Source organism: Fundulus heteroclitus, chromosome 10 (genome assembly GCF_011125445.2).
Source record: "Fundulus heteroclitus isolate FHET01 chromosome 10, MU-UCD_Fhet_4.1, whole genome shotgun sequence".
Lineage (NCBI taxonomy): Eukaryota > Metazoa > Chordata > Actinopteri > Cyprinodontiformes > Fundulidae > Fundulus > Fundulus heteroclitus.
In genome coordinates this window covers 378,117-405,367 of record NC_046370.1, presented here as the reverse complement: position 1 = coordinate 405,367, position 27,251 = coordinate 378,117, and the positions used below count along the sequence as shown (strand labels likewise).

General features: G+C 43.0%; 1 protein-coding gene across 1 annotated transcript; it reads right to left on the bottom strand.

Annotated features, from left to right (window-relative positions):
• Positions 1–5,827: 5,827 nt before the first annotated feature.
• Positions 5,828–24,487, bottom strand: LOC105926611 (ubiquitin carboxyl-terminal hydrolase 31). Its single transcript, XM_012863005.3, has 16 exons — positions 22,955–24,487; positions 18,460–18,597; positions 18,281–18,369; positions 16,029–16,121; positions 15,768–15,903; positions 15,353–15,515; positions 13,381–13,561; positions 13,187–13,298; positions 13,009–13,103; positions 12,085–12,162; positions 11,827–11,956; positions 11,201–11,320; positions 10,890–11,115; positions 10,647–10,805; positions 7,690–7,842; positions 5,828–7,608 (listed from the first exon to the last, which is right to left on the bottom strand). Exons 1-16 carry the CDS (start codon positions 23,486–23,488, stop codon positions 6,110–6,112), a joined length of 3,906 nt encoding a protein of 1,301 aa, XP_012718459.2. The 5' UTR covers positions 23,489–24,487; the 3' UTR covers positions 5,828–6,109.
• Between the last annotated feature and the right edge of the window lie 2,764 nt (positions 24,488–27,251).

Genomic DNA, 27,251 nt, shown 5'->3' with positions numbered 1-27,251 from the left:
TCTCAGAGCGTCGCTCTGCCAGGTTGCCGTCTGTGGATTTTCTAATTAAATCCAAACATGTATGTTATTTGAGGGGGGTCTCGCATTTTTCTTCATAAGTCTCAGCTGCGTGCCATGATGTGTTAGAGCAGAAGCACCCTCCTGCCGCGTGTGAGGAAAAGCATATTGCAGCCCCTTTCACACCGAGGGCAATTTTTAAATTCTCATCACTTTTTTGCGACTGTACAAGGGGTGAGAACGTGAGAGGGTGAAAACGCAACCCTGGAAACCGACGACGGTTACACAAAATTACAAGAATACAAAGACAAAGAGGCAACATTAGCCGCTAACGCGCTCAGCCCTGGGCCAAACTAATAACGCCACAATTGGATCAGCTCTAAATAAATGATGGCGCTGTAGTTTAATAACATATCATTTGCTTCCGTGACAGCATTAGACCTGGCAGCGCAATAAATGATCATCCGGCAAGTTCAAACTGAAGGCCACTTGTGAGAAGCAAAACGGCATCGAGTCGTTCTTTGTTTATCCTGAAACTAATATTTAGTTTTTACTTTTGGGATGCTCAGTTTGAAACTAAGCACCACGCACCGAATGCATGTAATGAGAAACCTAGAAATGCCACATAAAGCAACAGCAGTTATTACAAGTCACAAAGGCTTTCTATTTAATTCCACATATGTGTTTAGCTAATAAATCTTTTTTAACCCTCCAAACCCCCAAAAGGAACACATTTTATAGCTGTAGATGGAAAAATCAATAAAAGAATGTAATAATTCTCATCCATTTGTGTAAAAAGGTAATAACTCAATACATTTAGACAATGCTGCTGTTGTTGTTTTTTTTATTTTTAGCATAAATATGTCTGGTCTCCGGATCAGTTTCCTAACAATGCTTTGTCATTTCCTTCCTTCTAACATTCATTTAGCGTCCCTATCATATCAGTTTATTTTTTTCTTGTAGTTCATTTTAAAAACTACAATAATGGTGGGAGTGGTGGCTGTAAGTACCCGGTTCAAACCCTTCAGACTGTCACTACGGGCCCCTGATTGCTCCCCAGGCTTTGTAAAAGCTGCTTACTGTACCTTTAGGAAAGCATCTCATTAAAGGCATCTTGTTGGAACGCACAATTGCAATGGCTAATAAAGATTTCTATTATATAAGTAGTCAGAAAAAGGCTTAAATTATGCATATAATTCTATTGTGTATTGTTTTCCAAATGTATCATATTGCACTCCATCCTCATTTATTTTTGTTATGGTACCCATTTAGTAAAATTTAACATATTAGGACCTCTGAACTGATCCAGATAGGCCTCTGTGACCCTCCTGGCACCCCAAAGCGGTTCGGTGAGTCAGTTTATGATGTCTGCTGCATGTATTGAATGTTACCCTTCAGCCACCACGCTACACTCTGAGTCCCCAAAATCAATTTAAAGCAGTTTTTCGTTTCAGTCAACATGCCAGCTAATATAAACTCTCCTCCTCCAGTGTCACACTTTTTAAATCCACAATTCAGTTAAATCACTTTACTTGTCAAGGATAGGTTCGTCTTCAACAGGTTTTCCCCTGTCTTTAATTGCACTTTAAAACAACTACTGTCAAGACACCAGCGTCTGGCTATGCTTTTTAAAAACTTTATTGGAATAGCATCATTTTACTTTTTGAAGTGGGGTTCTGTGCTGCAGAGCAATCAGCGTCTTACATCCAGTAGTTAGGTGTCTGACCAAGTTGGGTTTGAGTCCGAACTCAAGAGTTCTATTCAGGTTTAGCTAAACATTTTGATTACTTTTCACCCTGTGAAGATTTATAAAGCATTGTTCACATGAAAAGACATTTTTTAAACTGACTGAATCTGCTTTGGAGCTGCTAACCAGTCTGAACAGCAGCTCCCAGGGGAGTTCAATGTCAGACCAGCTCGACTCTCCAGTCAGAAACCTTCCTGCCATCTTAAAACAGCTCCGATCTTTCACCAAAAACAACTTTTTTTTTGTTTTTTACACCAAGTTACTTTCTTCATAAGACGGTTCCCTGGCCAGGTTACACATGTTATGTTTTCCACTGTGTTTCACATAAAACATTGTTCATAATGAACCACAGACCAACACATCCTTACACATAAATACCCTCAGCCTTTAATGGAAATAACCCCTGTTTGCACAAGCAGCAATTAAAATTCAGAGGTCAGAGGCACTTGATGATGGCCACGACTCCTTTAAAATCCATTTTGTGGGCTTCTTTCTCTCCAAATGTATTATTTTCCTCTTTTAGTTACGTAACTTAATTTTACAGATATCTAACCTGATTCGCCAGTCAGAAATTGTTGCTATATGTGCAAACTGAGAATATTTTTTGTACTGCTAATGATTTTAAACTGTTTGCTGCTTGCTTGCTTGAAACGAGCCGAATGAGCAGTTACCCAGGGCGGCATGGGAAAGAGGGTGGCAAGAACAACAGATAAATATAACTCAACAGTTAGTTGTACCCTGAACAGGTTTTCTCTTTTTATATTTTTACAGTCATAGGACTCGGTACCGGGCTTTCTGCATCACTGCGCTGTAATCCCCAATTATTTCCTGCATTTTAAAGGCATACTATGCAACATTTTTCAGTTAATTAATATGTTCCATACCGTTTTGGATGATTAAATGAGTCATTTCAGGTTGAACTAAGGTTTTCTCGGCCGCCCTGGTGGTCTGTGGGGGAAATACCGCACTTGCAATTGCAGGAGCAGTCGGCCCGCACCCACAGGCTCAGTAGTCTCGTGTGCATCGCGAGAGTCGGTCTTGCTTTACGGCGAGAACTGCTACACGCCCGCAGTGAAAGGTGTGCTCGTTGGTAGCGCAGTGGCGATATTTGTGCAGTTATCATGGCGAAACCAGCGAGAAAACAGTGAAAGCCCATGTTGGAGCAGGCAAGAAAGAGGAAAAGGGCTCTGGACAGAGAGAGGAGTCGTACACGGGTAAACATAGAAGGCTGCAAGGCTGACGCGGACCTCGCGTTTCTGCTGATGCGATTGTAAGTAACATTGTAGGGTTTCCCTCACGCTACCGCCTCGCCGACATTCCAAAAAAATAATAATAAAAAAATAAAACTAACTCGATATGCGCGCCGCTCCGCTCAGCCGGTCAGCGGTGCAAAGTTTGTTTCCCCCCCCGCTCCGCTCAGCCGGTCAAATAAACATGCAAGCATATCGAGTTTTATTATTATTATTATTATTATTATTATTATAATAATCTTTTTTATGTTGGCGAGACGCTACCGCGGCGGCGGCGGCTGCGGCTTGGCGAGGCGGCGGCGACCGCCTCGCCAAGATAGCGCTGCAAGAAGCTTGATGTTCATACCTTCACTGTGTTAGTCATTGTTTGTACTGCCGTTTTTTCCACTTTTCGTTGCGTTCGCCTGTCTGCTAAGCTCAAAACAACCGCGCCTGGCTTGAAGGAGAAACCAGAACAGCTGAGCATCTTTACGACAGTGCACTTTTACTTTCGCCCTCTTGGGGGAGCCTCGCTGGAAAATCAACCCCGGTTGCATAGAATACCTTTAATTGGTCAAGGGGACAGAAAGAGGAGCTCACCCTAGGGTGGCATTAATCCGAGAACCGGTACTGACTGCTTGTAACTTTTTAACAGAAGCTGTTAAAAAACCCAAACAACTACTTTTGAATTTGTGCATATATATATATATATATATATATATATATATATATATATATATATATATATATATATATATATTCAAAGAAACCTTCTTAATGTTTACATTAAAATTCTTAAAGACGTGGAATAAGCAGACAGTAATTCTTGAGATACTGACAGCTGATCCAAATAATGATGTAAAAAACAAATACAACGTAAGACTTAAAGTAAAACCTGCACTAAAGATATTACACATCGCATTTTTAATCTTGGACCGGCTGGCTGAGTGCTTGTCTTGTATAGTCGAAGTAGATCGCGTTTCGAGTTGTTCACTGCAAATCCCAAAACTATCAAATGTGAAAACAGGAGAGCTGATTGCAAACCGCTGCGTGGTTTTGTTGCCAAACTCATGTTGAAGGCTGTAAAAAATAAATAAAAAAAGAAGTGCAGCAGTGAAGGACAAAGTGTGACACAAATGAATACAGTACAGACCAGATTCATTTGCAAGTGAGCCGATTTACTTTGAGAGGGCGAATGAGCAATACTTATCATTCATACCAAACGGGCATTACTTTGGAGGAATGTGCAAACAAAGCTTTAATAGAGGATGCCTTCCCATGCTCTCTGATGCAGGCATTTGGACAACTCTACAGTTACAAAGAAAACACACATCCAAGAGTAGCACTTCTACATACTCAGTGAATCTGCTTGCATAGTTGGGTGCATGCATAAGCAACATATCATGCAACAACTGCCGCACACGTCGAGAACCGCCGACTCTTCTCGGCCTGTGCTGATCTACTCTCGAGCTAAAAATGTGCACAAGCTGTGATGTGGAGCGCGAGGACGGCGGACGTGCTGACTAAAGCACACCCCGGCGCTGTATGTACAAAGTATGGTGTTCAGCAGAGGCATCCCAGCTGTCTTTTCAATGTGTTGTTCCGTCGCGTGTGAGGTGTTCTCTTCCGTTTATTCTTCACACGAACCCTGTGTTTATCTGGGAGGAATGTTCGGAGGTGTCTGGCAGTCTGAGGAGGCCGGTGCCGATGGCGAACACGGGCGTCTCGGGGTCAGCTTCAGCAGCTAGCAGAGGTGACGGCAGATGGGGAGATGTCTGAGCAGCTTACAGGGTACCGCCGCTAAACGAAGCATTAAGACCCCTGGCGACCCCGGGTTCCTCGTTTAACGCCGGCAACGCCTTCCTGTCAGCCTCTCAATGACACGTTTTTTGGACTCGACCGAAAAGAAAACGCATCTTAAAGGCTGCTGCAGAGTCTTTACGCCAAAGAGCATATATATATATATATATATATATATATATTAGGGCTGTGCATAAAAATCGATATAAAGATTAATATCGATATTTTTAAAAACGATTTAATATCGATATTCTGGCTTTCAATATCGATATACCTCCCAACCTCTAGGGGGCGTTATTACAGCGCAACCATTATAGTTCACAGCGAAGGAGAGCAAGTGAGACGAATTTGTGGAATGGCCGACAGGATTTTAGAAGCTCCTTTGTCCCTAAAATCAGATGTTTGGGCACATTTTTGGTTTCTGTGACACGTTAAATGCATTGAAGCAAATGCACTTTATTTTCCTGTTAATATGTCTGTGATCAATAAATAGAACATAAACATAATATTTGGCTGATTTTGGTGATTGAATCACTGAGCATTAATTCAAAGTAATAAATATCGATATTGGAATCAAAGCAAGCTGAGCCATGTATCGAGAATCGTATCGAATCGGCTCATCCTAGATGATACCCAGCCCTAATATATATATATATATATATATATATATATATATATATATATATATATATATATATATATATATATATATATATATATATGTAAACAGTAGTTCAGGTTAAATAGGCTTAATCGTGTTTTACTTAAAATTACAGGTTCAGTGTTTAGTAAATATCAATATATTCAATGACAAATTTCCCAGCACCCGCAAGTTAAACAATTTCGGGTAAATACTTCTAATGATTATCTGAGGCACTGATGTTATTTGTTTTTTTGTGTGTGGCTCTCCATGCTGAAGGAGAGCAATACAAAGGGATTTCAGAAAATTATTCACTGCATGTGGAAAATCTCCACAAACGTCCTTCGGCGACTGAGCGCTCCCTGTTCGACGCCTCTCAGCCGTCGTACCTGCTTCCAATCTCGTGCAAAAGTCTTTTTTTTTTTTTACTTCCGGCTCCGACTGAGACAGTGCTACAGACAGAACAAGGCAATAATTTCCGTACATGTCCATGCGTATTTACAATACAGTATAATATTCTTTCAAATCAATGCAATCCATACAAAGTGCTTTGTTTAAAATCCGTTTTTTTAGGTAAGCATCCTCTGTGGCAGCTGGTATTCAGTGGTGTTTTTAAAAGAGTCTGTCGGATGGATAAAAAGGAGAAACACCTCAGAGCTGCACGAGAAAGATTCGTACCGGAGCCTCGAAGTAACATCACTTGGATCTCTGGCTAGTTTGTGAGGAATTGATGGGGATCTTCCTGGACTGCAGTGTCTTTTTAGCCGGCTCTTTCTTCGAAGGGTCCTTCGCGACGGCCGAAGGCTGCGGTTGTGCTTCAGGGAGCTTGGACCTGGTGGAGGGCAGCAGGGAGTTTTTAGCTGCGCCGGATACTTTAGAGGATTCCTTATCTTTGGCTGTACTGTGCAGTTCTGGACCCGCGTTCTGAACTTTTTTGCTGGCCGCGCGCTGCGTTGCCTCCCCGGCGCTTTCTTCGGGGATTGCTTTGGCCTCTCCCGCCCCAGATTTCCCGCTCTCGCCTGGTTTGCGGTTCTCCTTGGGCCTCAGAGCGGTTTTGAAGAAGGACAGACCTTTGTCTTCCGTCTTGCTGGTCCCTCGTGGCCCCCGTGACGACGGAGCCGAACTGCCAGAGGAAACCCCTACACTTGAGGACCGGAGACTGGTAATGGAGGAGCTACTGCTGGAGCTCCGGCCTGCCGCCCTGTCCTCCGCGGCTCTACCGGACCTGCCCTCGGCTCTACTCGCAGCGCTCAGCCTGGAGGAGGGACCCCCATGGCTGACTTTCCTCTCCGCCACCGCGCTCGCCCGCGAAGATTCCCGACTGGTGCTCCTGTCCGCCGCTCTAGTCCTTTCTCCAGCGGAGCTTTTCTCACTGCCCTCCCTTTTCGATGTCCTCTTCTGCGGTTGTGAGCTCTGCAACCCGGGAGAAGCGCTCCTCCTCTGCTGCGCGTCGGGGTGCGGTGCCTCTGCGTTTTGGGAGGACGCTTTCTTGGAAGGGGTCGCCGTTCTTGAGGAACCTCCCTTGCTCGTTTTAGAGGGTCCAGCGCTTTTGTCCTTGGGGTTCGATGCAGACGCCGCGCTCTTGGACTGCGTTCGAGACGGCGACTTGTCGATGGCTGGAGACGCCGGGGAAAGGGAGCTGGAGGACGTGGAGGAAGTGGGGGCCCGTTTCCTGGGACTTCTCTCAGCTTCTAACCCCGTCTTTCCTGAGGTCCTCTTGGCGCCTCCACTCTCCGCACTCCCATTTCTTTGCTTCGCCTCCTTTGGGGCTATTCCATGTCGAGGACTAATCTGCTCAGCGTTGTTGTTTTCCCCCGTCGGGTTGGAGCTCCTCTGTTCAGTCTGCACCACGGACTTGAAGCGCCCCTGCTCTATTAGCCTCTTAGTTCCCACATTAGTGTCCAAAGCAGCGAGCGCCGACTTCGCCCCGGACGTTTTATCTGGCTTGGGTGAGCCAGGAAAAGACGGGGCTGTCGGCTGGATGTCAACCACCTCTCCTATCCTCTCCAGCGTCGGTGAGGAGTGGGACTCTAGGGAGAAGCGTGACGGAGAGTTGGAACGCAACTGCAGCTTAGCTGAGTGAGACCAGGGTGGTTTCGTGCCATTTTCGCTCAGAACAAGCGGGCTGGCAATAGACGATCTGGAAGAAAACGTTTGCCTCTGCATGCCTCGGACTGCTGGGCGCGTCGACAGGCCTGCGCGTTGGAGACACACGCGACAATGTTCAGTTCACTGAGAGAAATAATGGCAAAATAAAAGCCGTGATCGCTCCTCACCATCGTCCTCGCTCCGTTCACCGGCGAACTCAGCGGACTCGGAGAGAGACGCCAGAGAGGTGCGTCTGGAGGAACCAGACGAGGCCTGGCTGGGAGGACGGCTTCCCATTAAGCGACTTATCCAGTGCTCACACAGAGAGGAACTGGTGGAACCTTTAGGCCCAAGCAGACAGCAGTTAAAACCAAGCAATCACCTTAAACAGGTAACCCTACTTTAAGATCTAGTTCTTATTCTGTTTATCTGTTGGAAAAGCAATCAGGACAAAGTCAATTAATTAGAGCCTAGAAAGACCTGCAATACATTTTTTCTGAGTTTTCTGATTTTTCTTTTCATTTTCATATTTTTAGATATTTTCCAGAGCATTAAGTGATTCCAGAAACTTTCTTTATCTCTACACTGCAAAAAGAGAACTAAGAATAAGAAATCTTCTTGAAATGAGAGCATGTTTCCTTGATCTGAGCAGGTAAATAAGATTATCTGCCAATGGAATAAGATTTTTGCACTTAAAATAGGAACAATTCATCTCAATTATCTAATTTCAAGAGCAGTATATCCAATTATCTTATTTTAGGGGTAAGAATACTCCATTGGCAGATAATCTTATTTACCTGCTCAAATCAAGGGTAAATACACTCGTGTCAAGAAAATTTTACTTATTTTTAGTTCTCTTTTTGCAGTGAAAAAACATCATTATTCTGTTTCAAGTATCCTTTTTTTTCCCAAAGTTTAAATAAACTATTTCAAGTCATGTCTGTGATTTATTAATATTCTTTTGCCATACTATAAAACAACTGACTCAGTAGTGATTCCGTGTGTTTTTGCCAGGATTTGCATGCAAGTGCCAAATAACAATTGACTGTTTCATTCAGTTTCACTGAAATGAGTTCTACATTTATATCACAGAAATGTTTTAAACGTGGTAAAGTCTAGCGTAACTGCATAATATCTTATTACAAGTTTGTTTTAGCTCATTTTAAGTCTATTTCTTATTGTCTCTTAAAAGGTTTTAGAAAAAGAAAGTTCAACTTAACTACAGCCATTTTTAGAAGAGAATTATATTTTTGAAAATGTTTAGTCTGGCTTCAGAATGCAACACAACACAGAGTCTGCCTTAATAAGAGCACATATTGGCATTGGTATGTCTAGGCCTGCACGATAAACCGAAAATTTACGACAATAACGGCATTATGCCCATGTCGGTGTTTTCACTATTTAATAAAAATGAAAGTAAAAGTCGTTTTTTATAGTAAAGGTCGGCTATGCTCCTGTCCCTTTAAGACGCTGCGCCACGTGTCTGCAGTCACGTGACTCCACCCCATCCAGTCTGGAACAAGAAGCGAAGGAGACGGTGAAGTTGAGCAAATGGAGGAAACTTCAAACGTTGCAGCTGCGGCTGCGGTAGAGCCGGTGGAAGAGGAAGAGGAGGAAGAAGAGCAGCCGTTAAATACGATGCGGCCACATCTGAGCCCTAGTTATGTCTATTGATGATCAGTTTGCCGCTGAACCTCACGTCCTATGATACCGTCAATCATTCTCCCCTTCCTTTGTCCCTCGCGCCGACATCCAAGGCTCAGAGATTAAATAGTTTGAATCATATCTGACACAAAGATCTTTTACAGTTATGATTAACAAAGTATCCTGCTCCAGCGCTCCTCTGTCTTCTGGGGTGCCACAGGGCTCCGTTCTTGGTCCCCTCCTTTTTTCCCCCCTCTATCTGCTGCCCCTCAGAGCAAATTTAACTCTAGTCTTTCCACTGTTATGCAGATGATTTTTAGATTTATCAGTCACAACCAATGTCACAACTGGAGGTGATTTTTGGCAGATTTTAATTTCAACAAACCATTTGATGGACTGGTCAAATTGGGCTTTTACCACCCTTGTCTTTTAGCGAAAGTGTTAAAAATGCACCGCCTCCAGTTGCAGTCACCCCAGGTTCTTTGCCTGAATAATGTGGTGTTCTCAATTTGTAGACTTCTGTAGGAGTAAAAAAAAAAGACTCTTGAAATAGAAACTATGTTTTAACATATTTAATCTAAAAGGCAGAGGGATGTTGACAGCTTCACTACTGGACTGTCATATAAAAACAATCCGAGACGGGTAGATTTCCAGACGCCAGAGTGTCCACGTCAGCTTATATGGATGAGCAAAGTCTGCCCAGGATTGGTCGATTACCCCATGTTGTCTTCTGAGATCCAGGTCACCATTAGACTGAGATCCTGGCTTCAGGGAAGATAAATGTCCGTGTGTTTGCAGGACAGACGTCCTTGGGTTTGTTTCCCTGATAACTGTTTTTAGCAGCCCAAGCCTCTATCATCTCATAATCCGTAACAAAAATTAAGCCTGTTTTTAAACCAAGCTGATCTTGAGAAGGCTGTACATTCTTCTCTCAGCTCAAGAATTATTATTATGTTGATGTCTCTCAGTCGTCCTTCAACTGGCTTCAACTGGACCAAAATGCAGCTGCACGTCTTTTAACCGACCCCTCCAGACACGAGCGCATCACCCCCCCGTTATGCAGTATCTTCCCCCCACTGACTGCCAATCCGCTTTCCAATAGGTTTTAAACTTTTATTGTTTGCTTTTAAAGCTGTTATTAGGAAGGCTCCACCTTACGTTTCTGATTTATTGGGTTTCGGCAAACATGGAAGATCCCTGAGGTCATCGACCCAGTTCTTCTGGAATGTTCTGAGGATTTAATACAAACACTGGGCTGACCGGGCAGCACCCAGACTGTGGAGCCAGCTTCCTCCGGATCGCACCCGGGCCTTTTTAAATCCAAACTTTTTTTTATTCAGAAAAGCTTTTAAAACTCAGTATGACTGTGGCATTTTGGTCAATATTTCTAACTTTTATATATTATCCATTTATGAATCATTTTTATGATGTTGATGAAAAGCAGTTTGGCTGTCTGGGGTAAAGGGCTACATGGATAATGAAATGAATGAAATGAAGCTACCTCCGACAGAACTGTTGGCAGACCAGGACGGGATCGTTGCTCGCCTTTGATAAAACAGGATGTAGCCGGTCTGCTTGCAGACCTCTCCGTCAGATATGGGATGAACATCACTATCGTCGAAGCAATACCACTGCCCATCAATGGAGTTCTTACAGTAAGCTTTAAGGCACAAAGGAAGGAGATACTGTAAGCGTCATGGAGCGCTTCAATAAAAAGACCTCTTTGTGATCTTGTCGTGTCTACCTGTGTAATGCCCCCCCTGCATGGTCCCGTGATGGTTGCACACTGCGTACAGGTCGTACAGGTAGTCCTCGGGGTCCCGGCCCATGCCGTAGGGCCTCCTCCACGGTGACCAGTGGGAGGGGAGGCTCCAGCTGCTCTGGCTCCTCTTCACCATGTGCGGCGCCATGTCCATGCCCGTGAGCGGGAACTTCACCATGTTCTGCATCTTCACACGCCGGTCCCCATCCTGCGGCGCCGGCGGCACATTCGCGTCAAATCAGGGCAAAGCACCGACCAGGGAGGTCAGATAGAGTCAAGGGTTCGTTCTGTACCTGTCTGAAGCGCTTGAGGTGAAGTATGAGGATGTCTGGCAGTGTCCACAGGCTCAGTTTGATGCTGCCCTGCTGAAGCTGCTTGCAGTGCGGACATCTCCAAGCGTCGTCGGGGGCAAGCTGGAATTTAGATAAAGCGACTCTTCAACAACGGCTCCACTCAACGCACCGAAAAAAACTTTCACATTACAATCAAAACTTACAGAGTGTCACGGTGATCTTGAAGCGAAAAGAAAAGGATGCATGGGATTCTTTTCCCGTAAGCTCTGGTGACCTTTCTAATGTCTGATAAATAAAAAAATCCTCCCTGCATTCAATAATCTTCTCTGATTATTCAAATTGTGCAACTTCTAACGGCATTTAGGGGCTGATTGCAAATGCCACACTCATTTGTTGTGGTAAAAAAAAGAAGAAGCTTAAAAGCATGTTTTCCTTTTCCTCCAACGCCCTACTTTGTGTTGTTTTCGTATGTCAGATCTCAGAATATACGTGGAAGGTTGCACGCGTAACGTGGCAAAATGGGAAAAGGTTGGAGGGCTAAGAATAGCTACGCGAGGCGCCGTCTATACGCGGTGTGATCAATGCTTCTGCCCCCCCACCGAAGAAGCGGGCCAGCTTGAGCCTACCTGCTCTTCTTTGGTGTATAGCTGTAAGCACTGGGCCAGCGTGCAGGTCTGCGGCTGCAGGTGCTGCTCCTTCACCTGCCGTACGCTCTCGGCGTCTGGGATGTACTCGTCCTCGGTTCTCTTGAACAGGCTGTGGGCGTGGCACAGCACACGAGTCAAAGATTGACCGAACGCATCGGTCGCTGGAGCTGACAGGAGGCGCGACGCCTCACGCACACATCTGCTCACGGCGTAACCAGGAGTGTGTTTGTCACTTACTAGTCCTTTGTCTCCTTGTCCCATTCAACGACGATTTTGACGTGAGGCGGGCCGCCCGGGCCGCAGGACTTGAACGCCCTGTCAGAACATGGATCAAAATAATAGTTTTTTTTTATTGTTAGCAGAAAATTTATAATATTAATAAGGCTGAATCTTCCACACTTATCGGCATCCCTGCTGAAAATGCATCAAATAAATGAATCCATTTAGGCTTTATCACAGTAGCTTTGTCTAACGCTGAAAACTTTAGGATGATTAGACTTTTTCAAAGAGCCTAAAAAGGTCCTCACTGCCTAAATTCACCCATAAACAGATAATCGTGTTTTTCTAATTTTATTACGTACCTTTTTGTTTTCCATATGCCTGTCACTTAATGTTTCCCCCAGAGAGAGACAAATAAAAGGATTATTCTGTTCTACTGATGCCCTTCCTATTAGCTACTAGCATAGATAGATAGATAGATAGATAGATAGATAGATAGATAGATAGATAGATAGATAGATAGATAGATAGATAGATAGATAGATAGATAGATAGATAGATAGATAGATAGATAGATAGATAGATAGATAGATAGATAGATAGATAGATAGATAGATAGATAGATAGATAGATAGATAGATAGATAGATAGATAATTTTAATAAGGTCAACCTGATGAATATTTTTCTTCCATGCTCAGCGAACGTCCAGCTGCTGTGTTACTCTTCCTCAGTTTGGTATATAAAGCTCTAACTGCGCCCAATATTCACTTGCAGCGGCAGACATTCATATGTTATATTATTTTTAATTATTTGTCCTTTAAAACAAACCCATGCAACAACCTGAAAGGTCTATGTTAACACTGATGGTTTCTTAGTCTTCTCCAGGTAACAGTCATTTAAGTGCAACAATGCTGCCCCCCGGTGGTGATGCGTGACATTACCTCTCCACAGAGGGATGGCAGAGCGGCTGCTCCTCTTGAGGCAATAGGTATGTGATTCCCACCACTCCCACCACACGCAAAGTGAAGGGCCCCACCTAGAGGCCATCAACGATATGACAACATTAATGGAGCACAAACACATATGGCTATACAATATGTGCTGGTTAAACAGATGTACCTGCACAATGGCACCAGGACGCAGAAGATGCCTCATCTTCTCCAGAATCTCAGTCTGCAGCGTGTCCCATGTTACCGTTCGCTCCAAATAGAGGATAAAGGGATTCCCAAACCTGGATGTATCGTAAAAACCAGATTAAAATTGCTCGTGGCTCATTGGATGAAAGATTTCTGCACTGGCGGTCGATAAAATACCTGCGCCCCTGCTGTCCGGCGCAGGCTCTGTTGCACACCAACAGCACGATCTTCTCGGCCTGCCCGCTGTTCTTATTGGGACTCTGAGGCGGTGTTGTGGGCTCTTGTATTTGCGTGGAGATCCGGTTGTTATCTGTGCCGTACTTCAGGTTGTTCTGATTGAGATTTGCATGTGGGCTCCCTGAAACCAGCACACAAGAATCTGCGCTGTATAAAACATTTTCCCTAAACTCCCACTGGCTTGAATCGTCTTTCTCAGATAAATCCAAAATCTTTTTACTTTCCCCAGTAGCTCCACCTGTATTTTCACCTCAACAAAGATAAAGAGGTTGCTGAACTTTTCCACATTTTGTCACAAGACAGATATTTATTTTGGGATATTATGAGATCCAAATACTGTAAATCTGTAGGTGGAAACACATTCACTGCAAAGACGGAACTAAAAATAAGTGACATTTTCTTGAAATTAGTGTATTTGTCCTTGATTTGAGCAGGTAAATAATCTTATCTGCCAATGGAATGAGTAATTTTACCCCTAGAATAAGATAGTTAAATATAATGCACTTGAAATAAGATGATGAAGATGAGTTGTTCCTGTTTTAAGAGCATAAATCTTATTCCATTGGCAGATAATCCTATTTACCTGCTCAAATCAAGGGCAAATACACACATTTCAAGAAATTTTCACTTATTTTTAGTTATGTTTTTGCAGTGTTGGCCTGACAACACCATCCCCACGGGGAGAAGTGGTAGTGGCAGCATCATGCTGTGGGGAAGCTTTTCTTTAGCAGCGACAGCAAATCTGGACAGAGAAGATGGGAAGACGGTCCTGAAAGACAACCTGCTAGAGGCTGTGAGGCTGCGGTGGAGGTTCACCTTCCAGCGGGAAAACGACACTAAGCATTCATCCAAAGGTACGATGGACGGTGTGGATCTAAACTAAAATTTCTTCATAGAAGGTACACCTGGTTTGGTGTTCTGTTAGCTGTGACATCATCAGGGGAGGCAGATCATCCACTATTACCATCTAACATAGACAGTACTCCTGGGTCAATGTGAGCTTCTGTGCTTTCTGTGTCTCTGCTCTGTCTTCTCTAACATAGAAAGTACTCCTGGGTCAATGTGAGCTTCTGTGCTTTCTGTGTCTCTGCTCTGTCTTCTCTAAGCCCCAGTGGGTGGAGGCAGATGAGCGTTCACACTGAGCCTGGTTCTGGTTCTGGTTCTGCTGGAGGTTCTCCTCCCTGCTAAAGGGGAGTTTTCCTCTCCACTGTCGCTTCATGCATGCTCAGTATGAGGGATTGCTGCAAAGCCATCAACAATGCAGACGACTGTCCACTGTGGCTCTACGCTCTTTCAGGAGGAGTGAATGCTGCTTGGAGAGACTTGATGCAACCTGCTGGGTTTCCTTAGAGAGGAAACTTTCTCACCAACCTGGAGGATCTGATGGAGTCTGACTTTAGAAAGAGCCTTGAGATGATATGTATCATGAATTGGTGCTATATAAATAAAATTTAACTGAATTGAACTACATCATTTGTCAGAATGGCCCAGTCAAAGTCCAGACCTAAATCATTGTGAGACATGATTGCTGTTTACAGAAACTCTCGATCCATCCTGACTGAGCCTGTGCAATTTTGCATCGAAGCATCATTACAAAAAAAAAATTCTGTGTCTAGAAGAGAAAACTTGGTGGAGACAAATCCTCTGAGGATTTAGAATTGCTTGTGATTGCAGAGAAAGGCGGTTCTACAAAGCCTTGACTCTGGAGGGGGCCTGAATAAAAATGCATGCCACACTTGTCAGATTTATGCTTCTAAGAAACATTTAGAAATCCTAATTTTCCTCAGCAATTGTCCATCACATAAAATCCCATAAATACATAAAGATCTGTGGTGACAAAATGTGGTAAAATTCAAGGAGTGTGAATACTTTTTATTAAATATTTTCCAGGCAGTATAAATGCGTTCAGCACCTGATGTGGTCCCGCCTCGCTTGGACCGGATCTGCTCCGGTCTGAACAGCTCGGGCGTCTCAAATGCAAAGATGGAGTCGCTCTCCTGGATGATCTCAAGGTCTTCGTCGTCGTCGCAGAAGGAGCGATGAAAGCCATCGAAGTACATTTCAGTGAGGACAATCTGCACGGAGACAGGAGACAGAAACGGCACGTGGGCCGGTCAAAAATTAGTCATGCTCAAAGTATGAAAGCTGGCAGGAGAGGTGCAGTCACCAATAATACATCAAACACCACAGGACGTCTAATAATAACATCTAATCCTCTACATAACACATTTCTTCACCGCCCAGCTCGCGTTCAGCATCACGTATTTGTGTAATCCTCTTATTTCTGACAAAACAATGGCCCTAAAGTGGCCTAAATGAGGCGGTACCTGTTGGGCGGGGATTTTGGTCTCCTGGGCCACAGCCTGCCTCAGTCTGGACACGGTGCCCGAGAGAGGCACGGCCACGCCGACTCTCATACAGTGCGAACACTTCCCTTGGTACACCACCGTCACATACAGAGGTCTGCAGAACAGGGAGAGCCTTCCGTTTTTGACAATTCTCCCAGGGTTACGATCGGCCTGAGTCTGTCTCGTTTTAGGTCCAGACGTTATCGGCTCGGTCGGAAGCTAAAGGCGGAGGGCCCTTACCGTGTGTGAGGTACTGGGATTGGCAGTGAGATGCAGAGGAAAGGATCAAACGTGTTACTCTGTTTCTGGCAGTGAGGACAAGTCAGAGAAGACCTAAAAACACACAAAAAAAACTAAGAATCAGTCAACTATGTCAAAGCTTGATTTAAAAACTGAAAGGTTTTCTCTTGGAAGCGGTCCACAATCCATATTTTGAAGTGTTTTTCCCTGAGTTAGTGTCAGAATAATAGTGTTAGCCCATTTGATCCTCATTAATCTGGCAAATTACCTCCTTTTACTTATTTATCGTTATTATTTTTTTATACTTTGTACCTAAACGCAAAGCAATAAACTGATGGTCAACCACATCTAGAAGAGGAAATGATCAGAAACAAAAAAGAAAAGTGGTTTAGTTTGGTATAGTGCCACAGAAAAGGATTTATAATGAATGCACCTAAACTTGATCATAACATTTAAGTCAAATAACTGTGATAAAGGTGTTTTGTAATAATTTGTATTAAGACTGACGTTCTTAAGGCAGTGAAAAGGAGCTACGGTACAGTTAAGGCCAACACACATGAAAAGCTGCTCATTAGAAGGTGAAATGCCAGTAAAGATCTTTGCATTCATTATTCAGAAGGGGATTAATCATTTTTGACATGACAGTTTTTATTCAAACGTAAATAAAGACAGATCTATTACTTTCCTTTAAAATTTGATTGTCGTTTTTATTTAGTTATTTTCTTTAGAGATGCCCATCTCGTTTCCAATCAGAAACAGACTTGTTGGTTGAAAGAAACGTTTCCATTTTCAGCCAGAGCTCACCAGATTTCAATTTTAAAGAGACATTTCATGCAAGATCTACTTTTGTAACCCTTGAATATATTTAGTTGTGTCCTTGGAGTCTCTAGGAGTGCAGAAAAGCTGAATGTCTGTCCAGGAGCTGCGTAAATACCTTTGGGTGATATTTTTTTATCTGTTCAGTTTTTTCTGTTCTCTATTACATTTTTTTGACACTTACGGCTCAGTATTTGGTGCTAAACAAGACGTCCGACAAACTAGTTTCACAAATCTTTAAAAAAAAGATTTTTATTCCAAGTGGAATAATGCTGAAGCCAAACAGGAAAAATAACGTCAACAACCTCCAGTTTGTCAAAGTTAAATGGTGTAGATAGAGATTGTTAACCACAAATTTTTGATATTCAATTTTTTTTATATTCACAATAAAATTAAGTTTTATTTAAATAGGGGATGCAAACCACCCTTTTTGCACCAGATAACGAAGCAGATTTGTCTTTGCAACATTTATTTAGCAGTGTGATAATCCTCTCCAAGTAGACACGCATTGTGCTTGTAATGACGATGATCGCACATGCAGGAGTGGAGGACGTGGAATTACGCCGTTAGCCAGTTCTGGTGAGTTTTTACCCGCAGGTATTTCCATACGACCGAAGGTCAACACACATCTGCCCAATCTGAACGCCACGTTCTCTTATTCTGTCCGCTTGTGAAGCGGGATAACGAGGAAGGCACCTCGGGAGTTTATAGATCACTTTGGCTCCAGTATACTTTGATCAACTTTAAAAAGTACAGCATAAATAATATAAATGTGTCAGAAAACAACTGTTAAAATAGAGATTTAGATATTTTTTTTGTTTTTCTTACCCATTTAGACCAAAATTAAGTTACATTTTTCTATCTTTTCCCTTTAAAATGATAGAATGTCCTATTTATGAATGATTTACATCAGGGATCTTCAACCATCCTCAGGACCCACCATCCTGAATGTTTTAGGTGTTTCCCTGCTTCCAAAATCCTGACTTACAGAAATGGGTGATTAACAGGCCTCTGCAGCCGTCGATGGCTGCTGAGGCCAACATGTAAAAAACAAATTCAGGTGTGCTGGAGCAGAGGCACAGCTAACTTAGTTAGTTGGTTAGACTCTAACCAACTAACTAACTTAGTTGGTTAGAGCATTGTGCTTGTCTCCTGGAGGTTCTGGGTTCAACAACCACTCTGGGTCCCTGGTTGCTCCCCGGGTGCAGAACAGTGCTCCCCAAGGGGATGGATTAAATGCAGAGGACAAATTTTATTGGCATATACACTGCAATGACAATAAAGATTATTATTATTAATCAAACATGCAGGAATGTGGGACTTGAGGATCAGGGTTGAAGACGCCTGGTTTACGTTAATCAGCGATAATTGGTTGCTTTGGAGCAGAGTGCTGTTTAATAAATAGTACAAAGTGTGAAGAGTGGAAAGAATTTCACCTGTATTGGGCCTGAAACAGCTCCTGTACAAAAGAGCCAGGTGCTGGTAGCGGAGATCCTTCAGGAACCGGTTCTTCCTCTACTGGAGGCTGACGAGACAGAAAAAGATGTAACGCTGATTTTACAGTTTGACAGTGAATTAGAACAACTCTTCCAAAGAATCAGAGTCTGCTGTTCACCTTCCTGGGGGGTCGGCTGTCAGGGTGGACGATTTGGTTGAGGTCTTCGTGAACTCTGTCGAGCAGCCAGAGGAGGAACTCCTGGGCGTCGTGTTGGGAGTTTCCTCTGAACTGGAGGGCGCTCTTGGACACCACGTTCTGCAGGGATTTCACACAAACTGATTTGCTGCTCTGTGACGACCGCTTGGGCTCGTTTGACATTGTGCCGTCATGAAATATTCAGCGCGGGCGACCGAGACGGCGGACCGGCACGCGCTCAAAGGTCAGCAGGGGGAGAGCGTGGCGCTGGGAAGAAGCCCTTTAAAGGAGGGACTCCTTCCCTCCACAGAGCCGCGCCGGCGGGCCGCTGGGAAGTCACCTCTGCTCACCCTGCCTATCGAATGTCAAATATATGAGAAGCGAGCGCTGAGTGTGTTTGCAAACTCTCCTCTGAGATGATGCTCCTCATTTCTGAAGCAATGACAAATAACTTAGAGAGCCTCAGCACAGCAGGACAGGCCAGCCTTACTTCAGTGGCTCCTTCACAAAGGCTGGCATTAAGCCGTATTATAATACAAATATAACTTTTAATTCCATTCATGAACAGTTGCATTGTGAATTTATAAAAGCTCTTCATTACAAAGTCACTCATACCCTTCAGACTTTTCCAAAGCTCAACCCACTACCACCACAGACACCAGATGTTTTCTGGATGTTTTAAGAATGAAAATAAGAAAAATGTGGCATGCATTTACTTCCAGGCATGATACCCGTGAATGAAATTCAGGCGTCACCTCATCCAGCTGTATTTAACTGAATCAGAGTCTAAACCCTGGTGTTCTGTTTCTGGTCTCCGAGGTTCCTCAGAGAACAACCGGCACCACGGAGACAGAGGAACCCAGCGGACAGGTCAGGGTTCTGGTCCACTTTACAGCATGGACAGGTTCTGAAGCAAAATCCCAAGCTTTGAACATCTGCCAGAGCTCTGATCAATCCAATCATCTGGACGCCACCTTTTACAGGGGAGCCTGGTAGAGGAACCACCATGGTCTTCAGCTAGGTTTCATTTTCTGACCATTTCATAGCGGCGCACTATTCATGCACTCCTTTGTGTTGGCCTGGTTCTGAAGTTATAACACAGTTTTAACATCAAAGCCCACCAACGATCTGCTGGACCCTTCAGGTTTGTAAATCCAGCGCAACAAATTCAGAAACTCTACAAACGCTGACTGTCTTAAAGCCAAACCGATCTTTTTTGTCACACCAGGCAGAGAGAGAAGCTGTAATTTGTTTTATACGCTCCTTGAAGACCATCCTGTCTCCACGCCTGTGAACATTTCAGCCGGATTGAGCGAGGAATCCACAAGGTCCATTTAAGCATTGATTGCATCTTCAGGTAGTGGGGGCAAAAAGGTGGCCGTTGCTGTATAATGGTGACCCGAGCCGCTGTGTAACCCTAAAACTCCAAATGAATAATTTTTCACAGGAATATTCCTCCACCTCTACGACAAAGTCACAATTTTTCTGGACATGCAAATTAATGTATTTCACACACCCTAGATAAAAACTCAGGAAACGTGAGGAAAATGTATTTTTTTTGGTCTAACGTATCAATTACGATACAAAGAAATTTTGAAAGCTTGAAAGCCTGAGCTTTTTTAATTTTAAATCCACTGAAAAATATTTTCTTTTTTTTTTAAATGTGACGTTTCCTAACATTTACCTGTATCAGGCTTTAAAGATTTAAATGTGCCATAAAAAGAGGGGCTTCCCTGACAGATTACAGCAGGTCTCTTTCTTTCCCGGGACCCAGACCATCTAATTATGTTTCTCCCTTCACATGCTGTCAGCTTATTTTAACGGTCAATAAAAGGTAGAATGGATAGTTTACAACATGATTTCAAAAGTTTCTGGTCTGAATATGAATGGGTCTGAACAGTCTTATCATTAAATAATCACTAAAGTTGATTATGTTAAGTTTGTTGGATACAAAACCAACTTACCATCCAACCAGTCCAACTCTTTTCTCTCCTTTCAACCTCTGGATGGTATATTTCAGTCCCAGCACTTATTGATATATTGCAGCTATATTCCCAACGTTTCCCATTCAGCTCTCCATATTCAGAGCCTCTTACTTTAACAATAATGATCTCCATCCAATCAGACTGTTTGTACCCTGGCTGGCAACCAAGGAACAGGAAAAAAAAAAAGGGAAAAAGGGCCAAAAATAGTAAGACTGTCAAGAATAAAGCTGACGCTCAATGACCTTTTTCAATTTAGCTTCTCTTCTGAGCTTTTCTGGGCTTTTGAAAAAAATAAATAGTCTGAAACACTCAAAGAAATATGTCTACGGTGTGAAGGCTTTTGTGTGTGTGACGGACAAAGTTTCATTTCTGAAATGTCGTTTTAAAGGGTTTCTAACTGCAGCTTTGAGCCACGGCTGAATAAAAGAAATGCGTCAGACTTCAGAAATTTACTTTCATCATGTAGTTATAATCTATTTTCCTGCACGATTCTTTTTTTTTTTTTTTTTAAACTGTTAAGTCCTGGTCCTTTTTAGGCTTTTCATTAGAGAGGTTTTCAGATGTTACCTGCCCGAGCTTGTACCTAAATAAATCCCTCCTTGTCTTCAACTAGATCAACTCCACATTTTGCTCCATTCTTATTTAACGGTGCAGGGAAAAAATTATAAAACTGATGCTTAAATGAATTAAACCTATTAGGACCAACAGCAAAAGAACTTCATTTACACATTTACACTTCATTTGCTTCAGTAGAAACTTCTCAACAGAGGTGCAGCGGTGGAACATTTCAAGAACATCTGGTTCTGAACCTGGTGAGCAACAGACCCAGGGGTGGTTCTAGAGGGGGGCCAAATGGGGCCAGTGCCCCTGTAGAACTGGTCCTGGCCCCTGTTATGGCCCCTGTACTAAAGACATGATTGTAAATACATTTTTTATGATGAAATATGCTGACAAAGATGCCGTGACTTATTGGTCCCTTGGATCAATTGTATTTTTTACCTTTACATTTTTACTCTAACATTAATTTAAAAATTAAGTTGTTTCACGCTCTTTGGCTCACTTCATGTATTAAACGCTAAAATATTGTCCTGATTATTTTTTTCCCAATCTTTTGTTCTGTGCCCCCATGAAACCCCCCCCCCCCCCGCTAAATTTAGTGTAGAACCGGCACTGAATAGACCTGATTGCAGAGTTCAAACTGAGGCCCGAATGATTTTGTGTGTCCCCAAACCACAGTTTAGCTTAAACATGTAACAGAACAGAAATAAAGGAATTATCCCTGAGCAATAAAACAAAAACAATCAAATAATAATAATTTAAATGTTTCTACAGTAGCTTATTTAAGACCAACCCCTCTGCAAAACTTACCAATAATACGTAATTCTGTTTCCTTATTATAAACTATAACACAATAAGTTCATTAAGACTTAAACACTAATCTATTTAGTTAGTTATAGTTCAAAGATGATGCAAACATGGCCTTCTTTCACAGGCGGTTGATGCAGAAGGACACTTCTAAATTTTGAATGGTGAGATTTTACAAATGATAATTTTCTTGAACAATTTTAGGTACAACACAAAGTATTTAACTAATACTAAGCAAGCTTATTTCCTTTGAGTTTTAATAATTGCTATTAGGACTACAGACATTTGGAGAGTATTATTTAAAAGCTCACCTTTCCAATAAACCAGGCAGCATGTTCTAAGACAGACTGACCCGTGTCCAATTCTCGTTGCTCAGCCACAAAATGTTCAACCCACAAAATTCAGGAAACTGTTTGCATTTCTTTTGTATCGATGGGATTCAGCAATCAGACTACTTTGTGCAATGTATCACAATATCGCGTGTTCAGCTGATTGTAAACACGACAACAAGAATTTTAAATTGAAGAAAATCTGATTTTTGTGGACCTGAAACTTGAAAATATTGGCAAAATGTTTGAAAAAAAAAAACATACTTAAACCTAATTTAGACAAGTCAGTTGACCCATATATTCAAGATTTCAAAGAAATGGTAAGTTTACTTTGTAAAAAATCATGTTTGTTTGTTATGTTATCATAGTTACTATCTGGCGCTAAAAGTTTAATATTTTCTTTATGTTTGAGCTCAGTTTGTTCACATCTTAGTAAATAATTACCAATTATTGCTTTTAGGCGCAGCAAATTGAATTGGCCCCATTCCACCAAAGCTGTTAGTGGTGGTGATGAGGGTCTTAACAGGAAAAGGGCACCCCTAACTAAACTAAACTCCGCTCAAGGCCCCATACAACCTTGAGCCAGCCCTGTGTTTGGTGGTGAAAAGTATTTTAATCTTTTTTAAAGTAAAACCCTTTTAGTTTGGAAAGTATTTTTCTAACACTGCTATTATCAGTGCCCCCCCCCCCCCCCACCGCCCCCCCCCCCCCCCCCCCCATCAGAACAGCCCTTTGGACACTTTCCAGAAAAGCCCCTGTTTCCTGCGCCCTGGCTGTGGGGCCCCCAGCAAAGTTTACCTTGAAGTCTCTGCTGTGCTGAGGCGTGTACTCGAAGGTCCAGAGAGCCCGGACCAGCCCGGACAGCTGCTCCGTCACCACGCCGGCCTCCGGCTGCAGCTGGCCCCCCTTCCTCTGCACCGGCCCTCCGTTGGACTTCGCCTTGTCGCCGCTGCTCGCCTCTGCGCCCCGGAACTGCTCCAGGGCCAGGTACTCGGCGAACAGCTCCGTGTTGCTCAGGCACTGCAGGATGGCGTTCATGAAGCAGGTGTTGCCGTGGTTCTTGAGCCCGGCGACCCCCGGCACCTTGTCCCCGAACGGGAACCCCCCGCAGTCGCTGTCGTCGGACGGCACGGAGCCCCCGGTGGTGCTCGGTATCAACGCCGCCTCGTCCTTCTCGTCGTCGGCGGCCTGCTCGTCGGTGCCGAAGTGAGAGAGGGTGGACAGGGTCCGGAGGACTCTGTTCATGAAGCTCCCCACGGAGCGCACCGAGCTCCTCCGGAACAGCTTCTTGCTGAAGGATTTCTTCTCCTTGCTGCTGACCACTTTGGACATGATGGCTCTCCGTGCTGCTGCTGCGCCTTAGAGCAGAAAAAGGCTTCCCCCGACTACAGACCGCAGCACCTCTCCATCACGGCGCACGGTGACAGCTCCATCTCTGGGTTCTGGTGGTGGGCACGGCCCGGGCACATTTCACAGCAGCATAAAGGCCCCGCAGTTGTGGAGAATCCGATCGCGCAGAAACACGGCGGAGAGCCCAATCAGCCCACTTGCAGCAGCGGCAGCAGCGGCGCGTCGGATCGCGTAAACAGCCAACTCTCGGGGTACTGGGCGTAAAAGCCGGGGCTCCCCCCGCACCAGAAAGCAGCCGTCGGCATCTGCGGCGCACCGAGAAGCACCTGTGCCATTGTTCGGGCACCGGATCAGCGCGGCGGGGCGGACTGCCGGACTTCTAGTCGGACACAAACATCTAAAGCAGCCTCAATCAGGGCTGAGCGCGCCGAGCGGAATGCCTCATCATTTATTAAAGCGCAGCTCCACCCTGCCAAAGGTGGACGATTCCCTCCGTCTGCGGATCCATTGTGTGGTTTTTAATCACGAATGGGAAACATTTACCCCAAATCTCCCCCTCAGCGCGCGTAGCAGCCCTGCCAAACTAGGGAAGCCCCAGACCGGAGCGACACCGCCCGCTGCTCCCCGGCGTGTGGCCGCGGAGAGGCATCGCTTCTCGGGACAGAAGTGGGGGTCGGTGGCCTTGTCCCCCTCCTTGTCCTCCCCGCCTTCCTGGGGTGCTCGTCGTTCGGATGCGCCTTTATTTCCGCCTCCGGATGGGCTTCATGGCGAGGCCGCAGCTCCCCGTCTCCATCATCAATTGTAGCCAGGGATACTGCAGGCAGGCGGGCGGGCGGGCGGGCAGGGCGGTGACGGCTGACGTCAGGCCCAAACACTGGTCCATGTTGGAGGAGAGCAGGTAGAGCAGCATGTGATGCTGATGATGCTCCATCCAGAGCAGGGGCCAGCTGGGATGAGAGGGAAAGCATCAAAACATTCACCATAGTTTATCCCAGCTCTCCGTCTTTCAGGATTTATTTTATTCAGAGAGCTCTGGTCCACACATGGAAGCCCATTTCTGCCTCTGTAATAATAAAATATTTATGTCAATAACATATTATTCCTCACGTTCTCTTGAGTATGCGACGGTTATCTAGAAATAATGAGATACAGACAGCTAAATTATGATTAAGAGATTTTACCAAATAATAAAAATCTAACATGTTTACATTAGCTGCTATCTCTTAATTATGAAATATTATTTCATACTTACGAGATGGCTAATGTATACATATTGAACAGCCAATTCACAATTATTAAATTCCAAAGTCAATAAGAAAATATCTCATAATGGTGTTTATTCCAAAGGGCCAATGCACATCTCAGGACATAACAGAGTTAGCCATTAATGCTAATTTTCATTTATAGTCAGGGTACCATGAAATACAATAAACATAAATACAATACCTACCTGGCCAGATACTTCCATCACAAAATATGCTAAATTTTTAAATCAGAATACATATGTTAAAATTAAAAAAACATAATACTTTAAAAATATAAAAAAGTTAAATTAGTAAACTACATGCCAACAGTTTTAGAAACATTAAGTTATATCATTGCATCAGTAACTGTAGATGTCGTTAGATTTTTGTTATTACCATGTACATAAATTACAGTATTGTCTGCATATAACTGGATATCTACATTGTTACAGACTGATGGCAGTTCAATAATATATAAGCTGAATAACAGTGGACCGAGTATGGATTATCAATGCTAAACTACAACTAAGTTTCAGTTTCTCTCTTTTGTGAAGGATACTCAAGTACTGAGTAACTAATCATAACAGCTGATCATTTAATATTTAAAAAAATGATGTAATCGGACAGACAAAAATATAAGGTTATGTGCAAATTCTGGTATTTTAAAGAGAAAAGATCCACTAAAGACAAAAGAAACACTTTTATAAATAATCTTTTCAACATTAAACTTGAAAGTAATACTTCCAGCAGTTAATGTATATACGGTATAGTTAGAACAGTGCAAAGTCCTTCTAATGATAATATCTACCGTTTACTGTACGTTCATCTGACCTCCAAATGTCTCAATAATCTCAGCAGATAGAAAATAACATTAAAATAATAAAGCTTGTGTATAAATAAAAAGTCTCACTTTAACATTAACTCCAGGTTTTTGTCTCTCTGGTGCATTTTTTTAATTAAAACACGTCTGTTCTTTATTCATGAAGTTACTCACAGCAGGTAGCCAGAAATTTTTCTCAAGAGTAGCGATACTTGAGTAATAATATGATTTAAGTAAAAGTAAAAAGTACAGTCCAGTAAACTACTCCTAAAAGTACATTTTGTTCAAAACGTTACTCAAGTAAATATAACTGAGTAAATGTAACTTACTACCCACCTCTGGGCTATAGGTGCTCAAGCCAAAACAAAAAAGGGAACCCATCATCAAATGTATTAGTAAAATGACATTTATGTTTTCATGTATTTTTGTTAAGAAACTCAAAAGACATCTAATCAAATAGGGCAACTCAAATGGTCAAAATGAATAAATAAATAAATACCAGGCAAAAACACACAATAGGGCCATTGTGCACAATTTTGAAACAAAGTTAAAACTGATCAAAACTCTGATATTAATATATGAAATAAAACTAAAGCATCCAGTATTCTGCATAAAATACAGCTATTTAGAAAATAAGCAAGGCAGTATTAACAACACTGGCCATATTATACTAATATAATAAAATTTCCACCTAGGTAACATTTGCCTATTTATTAATAATTTTCCATATGCTGCCTCTATATTACAGAACACTATATTTCAGCCTTCTATGGTCCAGAACTGATAGCTGGAGATTCTCCTTCAGGACTTTTTATTTATTTCATGGTTCCTTCTGTTAGAAGCTGACCATCACATCACCACCTTCCTGATGAATAGTTATGTTGCAGTTTTAATTGACTGGATCTTCCAACAAAATAAACTACAGATTTTCCCTAAAGTCATCAAGATTTTTTCGTGTTTTTTTTCTTCTAAATGTGATTCTGTGTTCTTTTGGAAGAGGAGTGGACCTCCATGAAACTCTCCCACGGAGGCCTGTCTCTTTTTCTTGCTGTTAAAGCCTGAAATCAGACTTTACCTGGGGATGAAAAGACACCTGCAGACCTTCAGATGTTGTCCATGGATCTGTGGAGATCTTCTGGATGAGCATCTGGAACATCTGGGAAGGTGCATCACTGTTCCGTGTTCCCTTATTGTAGATTATGGGCCTCACTGGGATCTGCCGGGATCCAAACGCCTAAGAAACGTTTTTTGTAACCCTTTCCAGAATGACACATCAATGACGTCATTCAGTTCTTGAATTTCTTCTGACCGGAGCATCATTTGTTGCTTTTTAAGATATTTCAGCCTACTTCATGTTGTCAGACGGGTTCTATTTATAAGATGTCTGGGATTTGGAGGTCTGGCAGCAATCAGGCCTTGCTGTGCCTACTGAAATTCAATTAAGAATAACGTTTATCAGTTAATACATGACTTAAACAAGATGGGCAATTACGTGTATTTTCACATAAAGCCAGGTGGGACGGGACCACTATTGTTGCTCTTAATAAATGGTTAAAAAGCTACGTAAACACATCCAACGACACAAATAATTCACTGACACGTCCACTACTGGCTTTCTACAACTATTGTAATAAATTAACTCAGGTCTTTAATTCAGCTAGTAAAATAAAAACACACCGAA

Excerpts from the sequence above, each read along its gene's own strand:
- LOC105926611 (XM_012863005.3), bottom strand. The coding sequence starts at position 23,488 with ATGTCCAAAGTGGTCAGCAGCAAGGAGAAGAAATCCTTCAGCAAGAAG. Across the intron at positions 18,370-18,459 it reads ACAGCCGACCCCCCAGGAAG|CCTCCAGTAGAGGAAGAACC; the intron begins GTGAACAGCAGA and ends CTGTCTCGTCAG. Across the intron at positions 11,321-11,826 it reads TATACACCAAAGAAGAGCAG|CTTGCCCCCGACGACGCTTG; the intron begins GTAGGCTCAAGC and ends TCTAAATTCCAG.